Source organism: Anabrus simplex, chromosome 6 (genome assembly GCF_040414725.1).
Source record: "Anabrus simplex isolate iqAnaSimp1 chromosome 6, ASM4041472v1, whole genome shotgun sequence".
Classification (NCBI taxonomy): Eukaryota; Metazoa; Arthropoda; class Insecta; order Orthoptera; family Tettigoniidae; genus Anabrus; species Anabrus simplex.
In genome coordinates, this window is record NC_090270.1 from 252,675,296 (window position 1) to 252,693,332 (window position 18,037).

An 18,037-nucleotide genomic window follows, 5' to 3' on the forward strand; every position below is an offset into this window, starting at 1 on the left:
TGCGCCTACTTGTACTTCAGTTCGTCGATCCTTCGTCAATGATTTTCAGAATTTTCATGACGTGCGCGTAAAACACGCGAACTATCCATATTCTTGAATCCATCTTTTGTTTCGGAATTTTCTTTCCATTTAAAAAGTTAACACGGCTACCAGAACTTGTGATCATTTTTCAGTACCGCACAGCCACGAAGGTGCTGTACACATTTCGAAATCTCCATGCGATTTAGTCTCTTAATTCTGGAGTTAGTTCGCCATTCGGAATACAATTTTTCTCACCAAATGTACGTGATCCTAAGACACGGTTTAAAATGCTGTGTATAACACGGCGAACAGGTTCAGATTGTCACCGGGATTGAAGAAATGCTCCAGGCCTCTAGGTCTCTCTAGATCATTGAGCCTACTGGGGCGTTATCAATCTGTTTGATATATTCCCGGTAAGCTGTCAGCTTTGCACCGCACAAAACTGGTTACAGTATAAAATGCTAATGCAGTTAAGGAATATTTTCGGATATATGAAAGACATTGCTCGCTGGCTACTGTACGTGATGAGCGCTGGGACAGCAGCATAAGTTTGTCGAAAATTGTAACAGATTGCTGCTTGACGCGAAGATAGGAATAAGATGTGAGGCATCTTGTACTTGTAAATAAAAATGATAAGTTGACTCATAAGACATCGACGAGCGCACCAAAAGCGTTTACTGTATAGCGACTACCATGGGTGTGAAATCCTGATCTCTTAGAATGTTTTTGTCATTTTAAATTGCGACAAACAGTTGAAAGGGCTCGATCGTATCTTTCACAGTCCTAGTGTTTTGAAGGGACTTAAAACGAAATACAGTACACACTGGTTACCAGATAACACTCCTACGTGTTAGGTCTCGTGGGTGTTCATTAAAACGTGATCTTGAAAACTTCAACTCCATCTTTTGATCCATGAGTTTGACAGTTTCCTGTGACATCTGACGAAATAATCTTTTATTCTATTTTACGACCATTTTTGACGTTCTTGATGACATTTGAGTCGTTATGCGATGTTCAGCGATATGAATATTGTATCTGTAGAGTAACTTTTCCGGACTAGTTTTTTTTTACTGTTGCTTGGTACGATTCATGTGCTGGTACGCTAAGGATAATGCATCTAGGAACTTGAGTGTTCCTCTGTGGCGAGGCTCATGTACAGTATGTTATTATTTTGAAATAGGGCGATATCTTATGGAATATACATGTGCTTTACATTCGGGTACTTCCTCTCACAGTACATTCGAACATGCTGTTTGGCTTCTCTCCCTCTCTTTTTTTCTTCAATGTGGTAAGTTATTGACGTTCTGACGTTCACTTTCCAACTTTAGCAACTGCAGAAATATTTGTAAGGGAGCATATTTAACAAATATCTTGAGTTACCAGTATAGACATTGCCAGTTTTCTTGGTAATGTTTATTCCTGCGGTGAAATTCGATACGCCTGGATTGCAGCATTAAATTATGAATACCGAGTATCGTGTTGCAACTTTTCTATAAAACTGTGTAAACCCAAGTTTGGATGAGCCGAGTACGTTATAAAGTTCCTTATTCTGGAAACATTAACGAAGACATGTTCTGTTTCGTGATTTGGAGCACAGTAAAAATCGGGTGTACCTTCCCATGCACACCCGTGTATGATCTTCAGACATTACAAAATAGCAATGGACTACGCCCAAGCGTGGAGAAGTAGATTGCGCCGCCACGAGATGGCAGTCTATACCGGGTGTACATTTTTTCCTGTCTTGTTGGATAGTAATACTGGTTGGGAAGGAGTGATGGGATACTGAAGGAAATGGTGGGGATCTGCTGACGGTGGAGGGGAATACGGAGCGCTGGTTGGTTAACTGGTTGTTTGCGAATACTACGGGAGGGGATGCGCCGACTCTTCCTTCGTAGTGTCTAGTCGTTTAGAAATAGAGCAGCCGGCCTCTCGCGCGGCGAGCCTTGCTCAAGCAACACCATGAGTGGGTGATCGTGCTTCCCTTTTTAATAACTGGTTGGCTTTGTGTTGTTTTCAAACTGCCTTTTGTATCTCTGCATTCATTAAGCCCTTACTGCTGCAAATTTCAAAGTGTGCCTTTGGGAATGCCTACACGAGTGATCTAGTAGCAGTGCTTGTGTTGTAATGTTCGTTGTGACGTCATCGGGGAAAAGAGGCTGGCATTTTAGGACCCGACACGTGGCACTGGCGTGTTCTTTTCTGTGATAGTGTCTGTGAGCTTGAAGTGGACTGCTTCGCGTTAGTGTCTGTGAGTGACTTGTTCCATGGAGATATCTGAGATGACTCTGTCCCCCGGGTCGGATAATGACGATGCTCACGATATGAGGTAAGTATAAGAATGCGGATTTTTATAACAAATTAGGAATCGTGTTGTGTTCAGAGAAGGTTTGGAAAACTAGGATATTTAATGCATGTAGTAGGGAGTTTGGGATTGAAGAAACGTCTGTGTAAATACTTTATAATTTTGCATAAGCACATTCTATAGCCTATAATTGTAATTATTTAAAAAAAATTAATTTTAAGCGGGGGGAGGCACCTACCTGTGTGTGGTGCTATGCCCTTTCTTCATCATCCCTTTATTGTAGCTACAGTTTGTGGAAAATTACTAATAAAAATAATAATAATAAAGTTCGACGAATGAAATATTAGCGTGAGGCAAATTCATTTAGCCTTCTGCTCTTATTCTGTCTCGAAACTCGATTCCTCGACGTTCATCGTAGTACATTGGCTCGTGGGATACGGTACCTGCTTCGGGAATGTTTTACTTCTTTAATTGCGTGGTATCGGAGATGTATACAACGAGGTAAGTCCAATCTTTGTGTTCTTTTTATTCTGGATAAATAAAGAAGTAATATGGGCGTTTGGTAGGGGAAGCACTGTCTTGATATTCAGCGGAGAAGAGAAAGGGTGACGGTTGTTTTACGCGGTCAACAGCGGGGTATCAGCGACGTATTGAAAACTTGCGATAGCTATTGAATTAAGAATACTTCGGATCAGGGGTACTTGTGGGTTTGGATGGACTGCAGTCAGTGCTGGCCTGTAACCGCGTTCATGACCGGGAAGGTTCTTAGTGTAGCAGATTATTTTTTTCCTGGTAGTCTCCAAAAAATTGCCATCGAATTTCTATTACAAACGACAGAAAAATTTTAGCGACAAGGTATGCCCTTGTTAATCTTTTGAGTAGTTTCAGCTCTCCTATAGTGAGATCCATTTTGAGACTATACCGAATTTTATTACTACGTTTACATGGGGCCTTGCAGTCGATTTGAGTACACCTACCATACCGAATTCCCCTTTTACATGTACTGTAGTATTGAGCGTCTAATTGAATGATACAGAATCGTGGTATTATTGATATCGCCTATATTCCTTATCATTTATCGCAGTGCGATCAATTTATTTTTCACAGGGGCTTTCTAAATAGTCAAGCGAATTGAAGTAGTCTAGTAAGTTATGGATATATTAAAGGCACTTATTTCGATGACCATCATTTTCTGGTGGTTATATTCAGTCAGGCAACGATCATGTTTGAATATTAATAGCACGAATTCCAGCATGGAAAATATTTTTAAGAGAATAAATATGGAGAGTACACTCAGTCGTTTTCAGTATGATCTCCGTACGATCCGCAATTGCATAGAATTTGGCTGGAACCATGTGCGATACTGTCTCATATTTTAGCGTGTCTTACTTTGGAAATCAATTCGGACCGAGTCCTGTTTACCTGGCGTTTTCAGTATGGGAAGTGTACCGAAATCGATTTGAATCCTGCATGTAAACGCACTAAATATCACTTTTCTATGCTCAGGCATAATTGCGTAGTCTTCATCTTTCTTAATTCTGAATGTCAGAGGAACACTTAACGTAAATGTTAAAACGACTATTTCCAGTTTTTATGATGGTTTGGTCTTGAAGCTTTGCGATGCTACTGTATGTGCAAGGAGAACGCTGCGATGAACAATGGTAAATAATTATACAACAGTTCACCTTATATCGTCTACTGCACTCCTTATGGTATAGGCTCTTATCTATAATTTGCCATGGTCAGAACTGTTGATTCGACCTGCGTTGAAGGTACCACAATATGCGCCTCAGCAGTTTCTCTCTGCCCTCAGCGAAATGTCACGATGGTTTACCTCATACGTCCAGAATTAATCCATAAGGCCTAACTCAATGAGTTTGCTTTATCCATATTATGCATGTATGTCCTGTTGCTGCTATGGAACCCTTTATACGTTTGAATTCTTTTTTCTGAATTATAATACGGAAACCAGTACTTTCGTTTCTCGAATTTCTTCCGTTTGTCACCATCTCCGCTACATATTCAATTGTCTTTGTTAGTCGTGCTGTTCTTCCTTCGATGGCCCTTTGTTCATCGTGTTTGTGTAACTAGCAGCACTGTTTTTCCAGTCGATTGGATGATAATCGTGTAAAATAGTTAACTTCATGCATTTCTATTCACTGGTCTAAAAAACCCCTGCGTAGTAGCAAAATCAGAACACAACCCGCTAAGCTTATATGTCTTGCATTTTGCATAATCGTACGGGCGAAATACAAACTGCCGAGTGTACTTTGGATCTTGTCGGAAGTCCGGTAAGTCCTGACGTTCATCGTCGTATAGCTCCCTGTTATCAATGAAGCAAAACATTAGTTATTTGATATGCGAGGCATTGTTATAACTCTTTTATATTTTGTTTGACGGCATTAATTTTTTTGTTCTGTGCGTCGTCGAAAACAATGCCGACCATTTCAGTAAATTAAATTGACCTAAGACCATTTCAATAAATTAAATTGACCTAAATTTAATTAACGGACGGTAGGTTACTTGGGAGAAAAATGGACTCCGCCATGAGGGCATGAGAAGCAGAGGGAGATCACGATAGTTACATCCAGTTCTAATGATTTAATGATAGAAATGTGGAATTAAAGGTAGTCACAGAAGTAATTGCCAATAGAGGAGTGTTGAGGCGTTAGTCAATTGTGGCTTGTGGATTGAACACAGATATGGATAACGGTTGTTGATGAAGATGTATATACTAACAATTTGCAACCATGTGGTTTGAACTTCATCTCAGATATTGTAACAGATCAACCATTCAGATAAAGTAAGGGGTTCAAGGTTTTAACAAGTGCTTTAGTTTTAGGCCGTAGCTTTCATCGTAGACTGAAATTGAGTTGAGGGGATGAAATAAGAGATTTATTTATTATTCTGGTGTAGGGACGTGGTGACCCCATCGCCCAGTAGTAATCACTGCAATCGGCTACCGGAAATCTATAACTCTTCAGTTGAGGAGAAATGCCCAAACTTTGCCTCAGGAACAGAGTACTGCAGGCCCAGATGCTTGGATGGCAGTCCAATCACCGGAACAGGAAGTTATGGGCCGATAACTCAACCACCCTACATTATTTCATCAAAGAAACTAGCTGGAATGAAGTGAAGTTGATAACCCTTGGTATGAATCGTACACAAATTGGACTCGGGAATTTTCGAATAATGTGGGAGGTAGGTAAAAGGAAAACCTAGAATGAGATCTAGGCAAAAAGAAGTTTGTCGGCAAGCTTTCATTTAGGCCCTGTGCTTCCATGAGAAGTGATACTACTATTACTAATTATTCAATCTCGTTTCAGTTAGTAGCCATGAAGGTGTTGTGATGTTCTAATGGTGGGCTGTTTTGTAGAACAGAGCACTCTGCCATAAGAATTTTTCTGTTTGTCAAGTATAACTTCGTCGCCGCTGGTATGTTTACAATTTCTTCACGGAGTCAGCTTAATGGATTTGTGTAATTTTGAATCTTATAATTACTGAACTAGCCTGAGGCTTGTCTTTGGACGCTTCTCAGGATTTCGTGCGTTTGCCAGGGCCTTTTTCGATGTCGCTGGCTAATTTTTAGCTTGCAGCCTATATTAATACATAATTCTTCGGTAAGTAAGTAGTCCATACCGTTCGTTATTAGCATGTGTGTACTGGTATTCATTATAAAGTTGTTTGGCTTTTGCTGTGTCTGCTAACAATGTCTTGCTCGTGAACGGACAAGATTTTCTTCTAAAAACGCTGAGCAATGATCTCTACAAAACTTAATGAAGTTCACCTTGTTTTTGGACATGGCAAAATCCCAGGAGCTTACAACTTTGGGCCATGCAGTCAGTCATCATTAATGATAATTATAAAAACAATCTACTTGTTGGAAGCAGCAATGAAGAGTTCAGTTTCGAGAGAGAGAGAGAGAGAGAGTGAGAGTGGGTGTGATATATATATGTATATTTTTTTCAGTTGACTCAATCGTCCAGAACATATGTGGTCTTTTATATTAATGCACTCGTGGCAACGTAACACACGGTGATTGTACTTTGTTTCTGAGCATCAGTCAGTGACCGTTGATCTCCATTTAGAGCTGCCCCTACACTTGCAGTGGCATATTCACCACTGTTGTTCACGTAGTCATTTCATAAATGATTTTAAAGACATAGGACATTTATTGAACTACCGCCTTGGTAAATTGTTACAATACCTAATTAAACGAATATGTGCATCAATTTGTTACCTTGATTTCATCCTTATCTTCTTATAGTGATGTTTCCTAATTTTAAAAACTCAGGCTTATTCATTGTATGTCAAGATGGCAGTATAACCATTTCACACTAACTACTTCATAATATATTATTTACACACTTTTATTTATTTAAGCACTAATGCACCTCTCCACATTCTCTCTTTCCGCTGTTTTGCTATATCTCTTATCATTTCGGTTTGTTGCGGACATTAAGGTTTCGAGTAACGCCACCTAGGTGTTACCAATCCGTCTCTTTAATCGCCGTCCAAGTGGTCTTATCCCACCCGGGTCTAATTTTAGAGCAGTTTTTACAACCGAATAGCTCTGCCTTCTCATTCCCTGACAGTACCAATGGAGATGAGCTCTTACTGTTTTCACAGTTGGTGCAACGTGAAATCTTTGTCGAGCGTGTGCATTTCTCACATGGTCCCACGAGTCGGTCCGAAAGTCCATCGAAGCATTTTCATCTCCGTGCACTTTTGATCACTAGTGTTATTGCTGCCTGGGAAACTGATTACCTCTGATCAAGTAAGGGTATTTCAGTCGCCTTGGCGAAGAATACTGCAGTATATTCGAAACGTCGGCAAACTGTACGGAATATACAGGAAACATGGTTCAACCCGGAAGAAGAATTAAATAATCCTACACACTGTGGAAGCTTCACTTCTAAGTTTTAAATTTTTCATTTTTCATTCTACTTAATTTGTTCAGAGATGGTTACCTAGTTGTTCTTTCTTTTAAAACAACAATCGCCACCACACCTACCCACACTTGCCTACAATTGTGGATAGAACGGGGGCCTCTGAGATATTGTATCTAGTAATATACGAACTTCAGCAACAATTGTGTATGAAAATCCACAGCCTGTTTCCAGTTATTCGACCGAGTCAGGAATGGTATGAATGAAGCCCATCCAGCGGCGAGGATAGGAATTGTGCCGGCTGCCGAAGCCTGTCGCACTCGTGGGGCTATCGTTAATGAAAGATAAATGAAATGGTGTTGGAGACTGTTGCTGGAATAAATTACGACAGGGAAAACTGGAGTACCCGGAGAAAAATTGTATTTCCTTGTTTTATGCAATCCTGGAATGCTCTTTCCTGCAATTTTGAACAAACATTCCTTTTCATTAGTTTTTCCGCCCAATGTTACTGAGGCGCCCCTGCGTAGTGTTTGTGAGAGGTATACGTATAATTTATACACCTCTTGTACAAATAACATTACATCATATTTACTTATTGATGCAATACAAGTGTATCTTAATTATGTTCTACGCAGTAATCTGGGATAGTTTTGAAAGTGGAAGGAATGTAGCTTTAAATGGATGTTTGTAGAAGTAGTTCCTATTCTTATCTAAGACGCTATAAACTGAATTTTGCCCGCGTCTCTCTCTTGCGTTCAATCTGTTCCACATATTTTGTGAATGATGGCAGCTACTTCTACGGAGTTGCGCCTTGTGTTAGCGGGAGTCCGCCTGAGAGTGGCGGCACGCGATTTAGGCCTACTGCCGTGCTCCCACCAGTGGGCGGTGGCAGGTTCACTTCGCAATTTTATCTCTTTGTGTTGTGTGTAAATGGCTAGGAATATTCTATAGTGTTGCGCAGATATGCCACTTCTGTTTAAGGAGAAGCCTTGCTTGCTGAGCGAAGGCGAAATGAAGAACTCTTATAATATAGTTTTTGAAGAAAACAGTGCGCATACTCATTTTGAAGGCCCTAACGTCTTCGAAGTTTCACGAAGTATTCATAGACCTTTCACAGTAGTTACGCTCTGCGCCTTGGTTTTAGACACATGTACATTTACTGTCTTTACCGAAAAAGTGCAACTGTAGGAATTTTTCGAACAGAACTTCGAAGATATGTCTTATCCTTATTACTTGTTTTATCAGAATAATATATGGCTTTCCCTGATATGTGTAGGTAATATTGCTTTGATATGTGGTGTTAAAGAATGGCCGCATTTCGACTATGGTTCAACCATAGAATTTCTTCCGAAGTCTTGATTTTAAGTTCTTTGGTATAGGGGCTGTTATATAATTCGTACTTCATCTGGGAAGGATGGCGCGTTACGCAGTAAATAGTTACTGAGGAGTTCCTCTTCGTGAAGTGATTTCCCCATCTCCATACGTTCTTTCCGGGATGCCCCCCTGCACAATGTATGTCCGCGGTTTTAAGTTGGTATATTTATAATGGTTTTTCCCCCACTTGCTGGCAATGACTGCGGACAAAAACGCCATTTTTGTTACGACTCGATTGTTTTCTCCAGTGGAATATGGTGGTGCTATCTGGTGACGGTTGTATTAAATATTTGCCAACGGTGATAATTCTCGCCTACAGAGTTCGTCAGCGTGGTGGTTCCCTCTTTCTTTCGTCCCCCCCCCCCGCCCCAGAATGAAATTTTGATCCCATATATTGTGTAAATTCTTGTTTTGCAAGGAGATGATTTCATTTCTTAGTTATTTATCTAATTGAATGAGGACACTTCCTTTAGTTGGACTTCATTTTGAGTCCAATCTCACATCGCGTGTTTTGTTCTTGACAATTTTTTTGATCGTTTTTGTACCACACTGGATCTCCCCTCTTTTTCCCCTCATGCAATTCGTGGACTTCTTTTGCAGGAATGAGACGCACGCATTGTGCGTGAAGTGGTTGCAGGGGGTTGGAGGTAAGTAAGTATTGAGAGGGAACGGCCTTCTGTGTAGTTAAACTGCCTCTTCGAGCTAAAAGTTGCACAAGTGTCTGCCTTTCTGCCTGCACTTTGTAAGTATTGATTTTAGCTTGATCCACTGCGCGGCGCGGCCAGGGTGCGGCGGGGCGGGTACACGTGCATTGTATGCGAATGTGCGTGGGAGCGAGTGTGTTATTTTTCTTTCTCCGATTTGTGATTCCTAGGGTAGGTATTCATATCCTTGGTTTGGCGCCTTCGCTAGAATGTTCCATTGTAATGGCTACTGGTTTGGATCGTGATACTTATTACCGTAGCGCGAGTTGTGATTTTACCGCGTTGTTTATCTTTATTCTGCATGGATCATAATAGCATTGCTTTGCAATTGGCACACCCTGAAGCTTGTCAAGAAAAAAAAAAGTGAAGATTTTAGCGCCTTGTGTGAAGAGTTGGTTTCTTGGGTATTTCTGTTAGTTTTTAGTTAGAGGCACTGTGTGGTTAGCAAGCAGCAGGCATGTATGAACGAATGTTTAATATGTCCATAATTTGTAATGGAGAGAAGCACGGGGCACATTTCCTATCGTGCAGTTCGATCATATTTTTAAAATTCAAGAATTATTTGGACCTTTGCATGTGTTGACATTGGAGAAAATTGTCGCTTGCCGGTGCACGATAATCCTAAGCCTCGTCCAGAGTGCTGTCATTTTCATTTGACGCCATGTAGGCTGCTTATGCATCTATTTTGATAATCCGTATCACCCGAATCTCTGTTGGGTGATCTGTGACTAGTTTTAATCAATTTTGTCGGGTAAGCACCAAATAAGTCACGAGGGATTTTACTTGCCTTCATCCTACGACGTCGACGGTGCCTCTTGTAAAGGGCAAACTGTCCACCTGGAGCAAAGCAATGCTACTATGTTCCATGCAGAATGAAGATAAGCAACTCGATAAAACCTCAACTCACGCTACGGTAATGCCGATTCTATGGTTATGTCGTGCAGGTGAGCAGTATTGTCCCGAACAATACAGTATTGGTTTGTCCACTTGCGACCTCAAGAATGTTGTTGGAGCGTCTTCAGTGCCTTAATGTTATCTTTGAAAATTATTTTAAGGATCAATTTTTAGCATATACTCGTTTGAGACTTCATTCTGTTGTAAGCGCATTCTTACTGTCGCTTACGAAGTGTGTGAATTACAATGATAGTTAAGAGCGGTATTATTTTAACTTCCCTATTCCTGCCGCATACTGGTGAAACAACAAAAAATGTCCTATTGGGTTCATACCTTATATTTAAAAGGATGCTATGCGTGTATATCAATACTCGTGACGTGGAAAGTTCGCTGCAAAAAATGGTGACATTTTGCGGTCTATTTGATATGTATAACAATCTTCCCTAGTAATAACTATTCCATTAGTCAGTTAATTCTCTAGAGTATTTCTCAACGGACGACTAATCTCTCTTGTCTTGGCTTTCTGTTTACGAAATGGTACTGTGGAGCCTACTTTCACCCCCTGCGGTTGGGGGATGCGGATGAATACACACACGGTATCCCTTGCCTGTCGTAAGAGGCGACTAAATGGGACCCAAGGTGCTTCCAGCTTGGGAGCGTGGATTGGCAACCACGGGGCCCTTAGCTGAGTCCTGGCATTGCTTCCCCTTACTTGTGTCAGGCTCCTCACTTTCATCTATTCTCTCCGACCTCGCTTAGTCAACTCTTGTTCTTTTCCTACCTCGACGGTAGGCCTAGGGAGTCTTTCATTTTCACGCTCTTCGAGGCCCTTGCGTTTCTTCGTCCGTTACTTCATTTTTCGAAGTGAGGGATCCCTTCTTTTTTCTTTTTCTATCTGTCTAACCCCTGTGGGTGGGGGATGCAGACGAAGAATACACCCACGGTATATTCTGCCTGTCGTGGGAGGCGACCAAGGGATGATTGTATTAGAACCATGAAACTACTTTTGATTAGTACAATCACGCGGGGAACACCATGGGTTGCCTTTACTTGCGGGTAGTACTACTATATTAGGTACACAATAGGTTTGTGATTAGTAGCAGCAGAGAGTGGTTCACTGTGGGTTTCCAGAACCCGTGATTAGTACCATTGTGAGAAACACCACGGGTCTGGGCGTTGTTTGTGATTAGTACCACTATGAGCGACACCGTGGGTCTGCGTTGCCTGTGATTAGTACCCACTATGTGAGGAACACACGCCTATGTGTGGCGACAGTATGTGAGAAACACCATTGGTGTGCTTTACCTGTATGGCGTCCAATACTTGTGAGTAGTACCATCATGTGTAGAACACCGTGAGTCTACTTTACTTTGATTAGTACCCCAACATGACAAATACCATGGTTCAACTTTACTAGCGATAAGTACCATTATTAGGGGCCGTTGACCTGTATTTTGGACCCCTTTAGACAACAAGCATCCTCGATTCAGGATTGTGCATTAGAAGTAGTCGCTTGGTCAGTAATACTGTCTTGATGATTGTTTCTGGGTCGGATCCACTGATTGTTTTAAATTCATATCCATCGATTCATTCTTCATGACATTTTTTATTTTGGTCAGTGGATGATTTTGAACTTTTAATTTGTCATTTCGTACAATCAGGGGCCGATGACCTAGAGGTTAGGCCCCTTTAAACAAGCATCATCATCATTTCGTATCATTATGGGCCGATGACCTTCGATGTTAGGCCCCTTTAAACAAGCATCATCATCATCATCATCCTACAGTCTGTACTGTAATACCTTATGTATGCGCGTTAACCCCCAACAACACAAACTGAAAGTGCTCCTCGTTGTGTTGCCTTTAGCATGCCGACGGAAATCTCTCTCTCTTGCCCGGCGCAGGGCACGTCTACCCGCAGATTGCAGTAGTCTAGCGCACTCAGTCTGATGACATAGATGTTAAACCCTTTTAAACTAGCGTCTAGTGTACTCGTGAACTTTTGCGCTTAGGGGCCGGTTCTACCACCTATTGGTGAAGTAGCGCGTAACATGCCCTCTGCGTAAAAATATGTTTCCGTTAGACCACTTCCAGATGGCGCTATCGGCAGCATACGTAGTTACCCGGCGCATAATTTTTCGGCCACTTCGAGGGCCCGATAAGACTTTACCTGCCGGACAAGTTTTGGGAGTTGAACATTATTAGCTGTGTTTCTGGTGACACACAATTTAAATTAGCTTAATATACTGAGGAAAGCATGATAATGTAACAGTGATCAATATTGCATTGCAGGATTTTGAACATTAATGCTTCCCTTGAGTTGCAACGGTCACACCAGCCTCTCGCATCGGCGGCGTAGGGAACACATTTTATACGTCAAGCTTTCGTAAAGAAACTTTGATAGGATATAAAATCAAAATCTATTTGGAAATCATTTCAAACGAGCTTTGATTTTGTACTTTTTCAGTTTTCAGACATGAGGTATAAGTTATTGTATGTATGCTAATTTAATTATCGTAAGCGTTCTCGTAGTGTAATGGCTAACACGCTTGCTTCGTAATATGAGGTATGCAGGTTCGAGTCTTTATTAGGACGATTTTTTTAAATTTCCATTATTAGCGTTGTGTTAATCTGTGTGCCTCTTTTCTATACGTTCTTCTGTTAATAATATATTTTTGATTGAAATGTTTAATCACAGTATTATGTCTACTAGGAAATTGCTTTTTACGTGTGCTACTTATAGAAAGTGATGTTTTGATTAAAAAGCATATAGGACTGTCGCCCAGGTGCCAGATTCCCTATCAGTTGTTTACATATTTGTAAATGCTTTCGAAGAAATTGGAAACTATTCCATTCTCGAATACCTCTTCCTATGAATGGATATTTACCCCGGCTAGTTCTTTACATTTACAGTACCTTTTACCATTTACAGGCTAAATGATTAGCGTGCTGGCCTTTGGCCACAGGGGTCCCGGGTTCGATTCCCGGCAGGGTCGGGAATTTTAACCTTAATTGGTTAATTGTGCTGGCACGGGGCTGGGTGTATGTGTCGTCTTCATCATCATTTCATCCTCATCAGGACACGCAGGTCACCTACGGGTGTCGAATAAAAAGACCTGCATCTGGCGAGCCGAACTTGTCCTCGGACACTCCCGGCACTAAAAGCCATACGCCATATCATTTACAGTACCTTCCAACTTTATCTTCATAAAGTTATACATTAGAATGAAATGCATTGTCAATAAATGGAAACATGTGGAACTAAACGAGGTCACAGAGCTAGTTGCAAATAGAGCATCGTGGAGATACTTAATCAATTCACTGAAGCCTGCAAATAGAATGCTCATACGCAATAAGTCCGTAAGGAAGATGTGTATGTGTGTGTGTATACGTATATAGAAGCGCGTAAAAGAGAGTTAAGAACAACGGCAGGGAACGAAAATAAATTTTAAAATGTAAATTAGAAATACGATGAAAACCTGCGTACCTTCTATTACGAAGCGAGCGACTTGACCAATCTACTACGAGAATACTTTTCAAAAACGCTGTCTTACGTGACAGGTTATAACTGGCGTAAGAAAATGTAATCTTGAGATTTTAATCCCAATTAGGTATTGATATTGAGGCTTATAGATTAAAATCACGAAAGCTTGACATAAATCGTTGTCCATAACTCTTCAAGACTCTCCTTATTAGGCTTTTTGGTGATAATCAGCAGATGCAAGCACAGGAAAATAAGACAATCGAAATGAGTTTTATACATCTGATGATAGGTAGCACCACACTCGAAAGCGAGAAGTCGCTGAAAATCAGTCTAGCCAACTTCGTATATCGGTGTCTAGCTCCGGGTAGCTACCTAGCGCTTGCGCAGAGGTGGTTGGACGTAAACCAAAGTACCAGCCGATTTACACCCCCAGGTAGTTTACCTTCCGGGCAGCTGCCGGCCACTTTACCAGCAGATGGTAGAACCGGACCTAGGTCCGATTGGACTCGTCGGCAAATTTTATGGAGAATTACGTAACTTACCGTATGTCAATAACATGTTTTTTCATTGATCTTTTTCTACTAAAGTTAATATACTTCAGGGACATGCATGCTTGGTTCGTCCGGAAGGACGTGGGTTCCATTCCATGACAGGACTTCATAAATTTAGTAATGGGGTTTCCAGTTCCGAAGAGGCACATAGCCCTGAGGTTCACTCAGTCTGCACAAGAAAATGGGTATCAGGACAATTCCTGGGGCAAAGGTGGCCGGGCATTGAGCTATCCATTCTTAGTGCTGTTGCAACAATGACTTCCTTTCCACTACTTCAAAGGCCTTCAATGTATGTTCGACATAAACAATTAGTGGTATCAGTTGAACTATGTATTTGTTTATTTATGTGTTGCTGACTGTTGGCAATTTACATAATTTTGAATTTCTTGTAGGTTTGATAGAGAGCATCTTTGACGATCCCTCCTCGTTATGCAAGAATGTGTAGGTATGGACTTGTCCATTTTTACTTCAGATCTGTGTTGAAGACGGACTGTTAACCTCTTGGACGTTCTTGTGAATTCCAGTTTAGGGTTCTGATAAGCATGGCATTTTTGTGCCTATGGATTTTTGTTCTCTTGATGATGCCTTAACCGTTGTATATCGTATGTCAAACTAAGATTGAAGCTCCTGGTGTGCTTCCTTGGTATTCAGCACTGTCCATGTGAAGTTGTCTCTTTAGATAGTCGCGAGACCACCATAACGGCTTTACGAACACCGAAGCGAACATTGAAGGGTCAGGTTTACGAATTGTGGAGGACGAAGCACGTTGCAATTCTTCTGTTCCTTATGCGGTTGGGCCAAGAATGTAATACTATATTCTGCATGGGACAGGTGTCGAGTATAAGGCCGGGCGCACATTGAGCAGCAGTTGGCTGCAGAGTAGGGGAGAGCTGAGCAGGACAGCGCGCGGCTGACGAAACTGCGTAAAATGCATGTGAGCGCACATTGCCACGCAGGCTCTTGTCGGTTTTCAGAAGGAATAAACATGTTTTCTTCAGACTTGTGTTATTGGGGCATGCAGCGCAAAGGGGCTTCTTTTCTTTTTCTTCAAGCATTCGTTATTTTTTCTCATTTACCTTGTGCTGATGACCACGCGACCAGGCGAGTTGGCCGTGCGGTTAGGGGCGTGCAGCTGTGAGCTTGCATGCGGGAGATAGTGGGTGGGAAACCATGGAAAACCCTCTTCAGAGCTGCCGACAGTGTTCTTCGAACTCACTGTCTCTCGGACGCAAGCTTATAGCAAGGTGACCCTAATCGTAGGCCAACTTCCTCGGTAAATTCATTAATACCGATCTCCGTTATCATAGCTGGTACGATAAAAAGTATTAACCCCCTCCCCCCGTGGCACTACAGCTCTGAAGGGCCTTGGCCTGCCAAGTAACCGTTGCTCAGTCCGAAGTCCTGCAGATTACGAGGGGTCGTGCGGTCAGCGCGACGAATCCTCTCGGCCGTTATTCTCGTCTTTCTAGACCGAGGCCGCGGTCTCAGTCAGATAGCTCCTCAATTCTAATCACGTAGGCTGGGTGGAGCTCGAACAAGCCCTCAGATCCAGCTAAAAATCCCTGACCTAGTTGGTAATCGAATCCGGGGACTCCGGGTAAGACGTAGGCACGATAAAACTGTAGAAGACATAAATTATAGGAAATTGCATTCTCTTTAACTTTTGTATGGTAAATTTTCTTTCCTTATTTCTTCACATAAATGTGATGGTAGATGACGGCCACGGAGTCGGCGATGATGATCTCCATAATCAACATTAGATCTCGACGTGAAATACCCACTGTTACGAGGACTTGGGTCACGGATTGTTACATAGATATTTGAGAATTGCATTCTACGCCTTCCACTAAACTACCATTGTACCCAGCGTGAATAAAGACTGCGCGTGGTAGCCGGAAGTAGGTGCAGAATCGGCCTGCTGTGCTCTGTCCTGCCCTGTCTGACAACTTGCGATGGTGCAATGAAATGAAATGTCGTATGGCTTTTAGTGCCGGGAGTGCCCAAGGGCAAGGTCGGCTCGCCAGATGCAGATCTTTTGATTTGACATCCGTAGGCGACCCGCGCGTCGTGATGAGGATGAAATGATGATGAAGACGACACATACACCCAGCCCCAGTGCCAGCGGAATTAACCAATTATGATTAAAATTCCCGACCCTGCCGGGAATCGAACCCGGGACTCCTGTGGCCAAAGGCCAGCACGCTAACCATTTAGCCATGGAGCCGGACGATGGTGCAATGATTTGTGTGGATTACAAAAATCCATACAAATCATTGCACCCTCGCACGTTGACAGACAGACAGACAGACAGACAGACAGACAATGATTTGTGTGGATTACAAAAATCCATACAAATCATTCCACCATTGCAAGTTGACAGACAGACCAGGCCGGTTCTGCACCTACTTCCGCCTACCACGCGCAGTCTTCAAAACACAGTTTCCTGTGCACGTGTCGCGTAGTTAAGAAATGGAGGAGAAAATTACCACAGCCGTTCGGTCTCACCATGTTTTGTAGGTTCTATGTGCATCATGTGGACTGCAAAGCAGTATGTATGTACATGCATCGTGAGGCAATGGCCGAACAGAATTTAATGAAAATCGGTATGTAAATTCGAGGAATAAGGCACTACAGTCTAGGCAATAAATCATTTTATTCACGCTGGGTAATAAGGTAGTTTAGAGGAAGGCCTAAAATGTAATCCACGGAGCAAGTGGCCGTGCGGTTAGGGTCGCGCAGCTGTGAGCTTGCATTCGGGGGATAGTGGATTCGAACCCCACTGTCGGCAGCCCTGAAGATGGCTTTCCGTTTTTTCCCATTTTCACACTAGGCAAATGCGTCGACATTATCACTGAACGATAGAACAAAGACGCTCGTGTTTGACGGACTCAACTTGTGTGTGTTGGTAGGTTAATGTCAGACGAGTAAACTGACGTATGTGCCAAATTCGTACGCTGCCTATTTTTCGCAACCGGAAAACACTTATGCATCTATCAGTCACTGCTGATCTGCATTTAGGGCAGGCCCCCATGTGGCAGACTCCCTATCGTTTTCCTAACCTTTTCTGATGCCCTTTAAGAAGGGGCAAAACATATACCATTTCATATTTTAATGAGGATTAAACCTTGATTTTATGATTGATTGTATTGAATAGGTGGAAGAAAAATACATTTTATGCTATTTTATATAAATTACGTTTACGGATTTCACAATGATTCTTATAACTTATAACATACCACTTACTGGAGCAGCTAATCTTCTTTCTCCCGAGTTTTACAGGCACAAACTTTGCAACATTTTTGTAACATTACTCTTTTGTCGGCAATCGCCCAGAACACATCGACAATGCTTTTCGTTAGATTTTTTTCAGTTTCTCGAATCAAGTAATCCTGGTTAGTGATGGGACATTCGATTCATTTTACTGAATCGATTCATTTCATTCCGTTCACGTTACTGAATCGATACAGTGATCCTATTCACGGCACATTAGTCACCGCTCCTACTGCATCTGTGTAGTATGTTCTGGTAAGACAGCGAGCAACTGCATTCAGTGCTCGCAGCTGCCATTTGGTCTTCATACTATGAACTCCTGTCTTAGGAAAAAAAAAAAAAAAACGCTAGTCGCTCTAATACATCGAAGGTTTCCAGCGACGCGGGATGGGAAAGGCCTAGGATTAGGAAGGTAGTAGCCATGGCCTTAATTAAGGTACAGTCCCAGCATTGCCTCGTGTGAAAATGGGGAAACTACGGAAAACCATCTTAACGGCTGCCGACGGTGGGATTCGAACCCACCATCCCCCGAATGCAAGTGCATAGCTA

General features: G+C 42.0%; 1 protein-coding gene across 3 annotated transcripts in view; it reads left to right on the plus strand.

The window, feature by feature from the left end:
* Window positions 1–18,037, plus strand: part of Imp (IGF-II mRNA-binding protein) — a 424,845-nt gene that overhangs the window by 227,139 nt on the left and 179,669 nt on the right. Inside the window, exon 1 of one of the 3 annotated variants that reach the window (XM_067150363.2) lies at window positions 2,208–2,347. The exons of the other annotated variants lie outside the window; for them this stretch is intronic. Within the exon in view, the coding sequence (XP_067006464.1) occupies window positions 2,286–2,347 (62 nt within the window). The 5' untranslated portion in view covers window positions 2,208–2,285. Of the gene's footprint in view, window positions 1–2,207; window positions 2,348–18,037 lie in introns of those variants that run through there. 3 annotated transcript variants of the gene reach the window in all.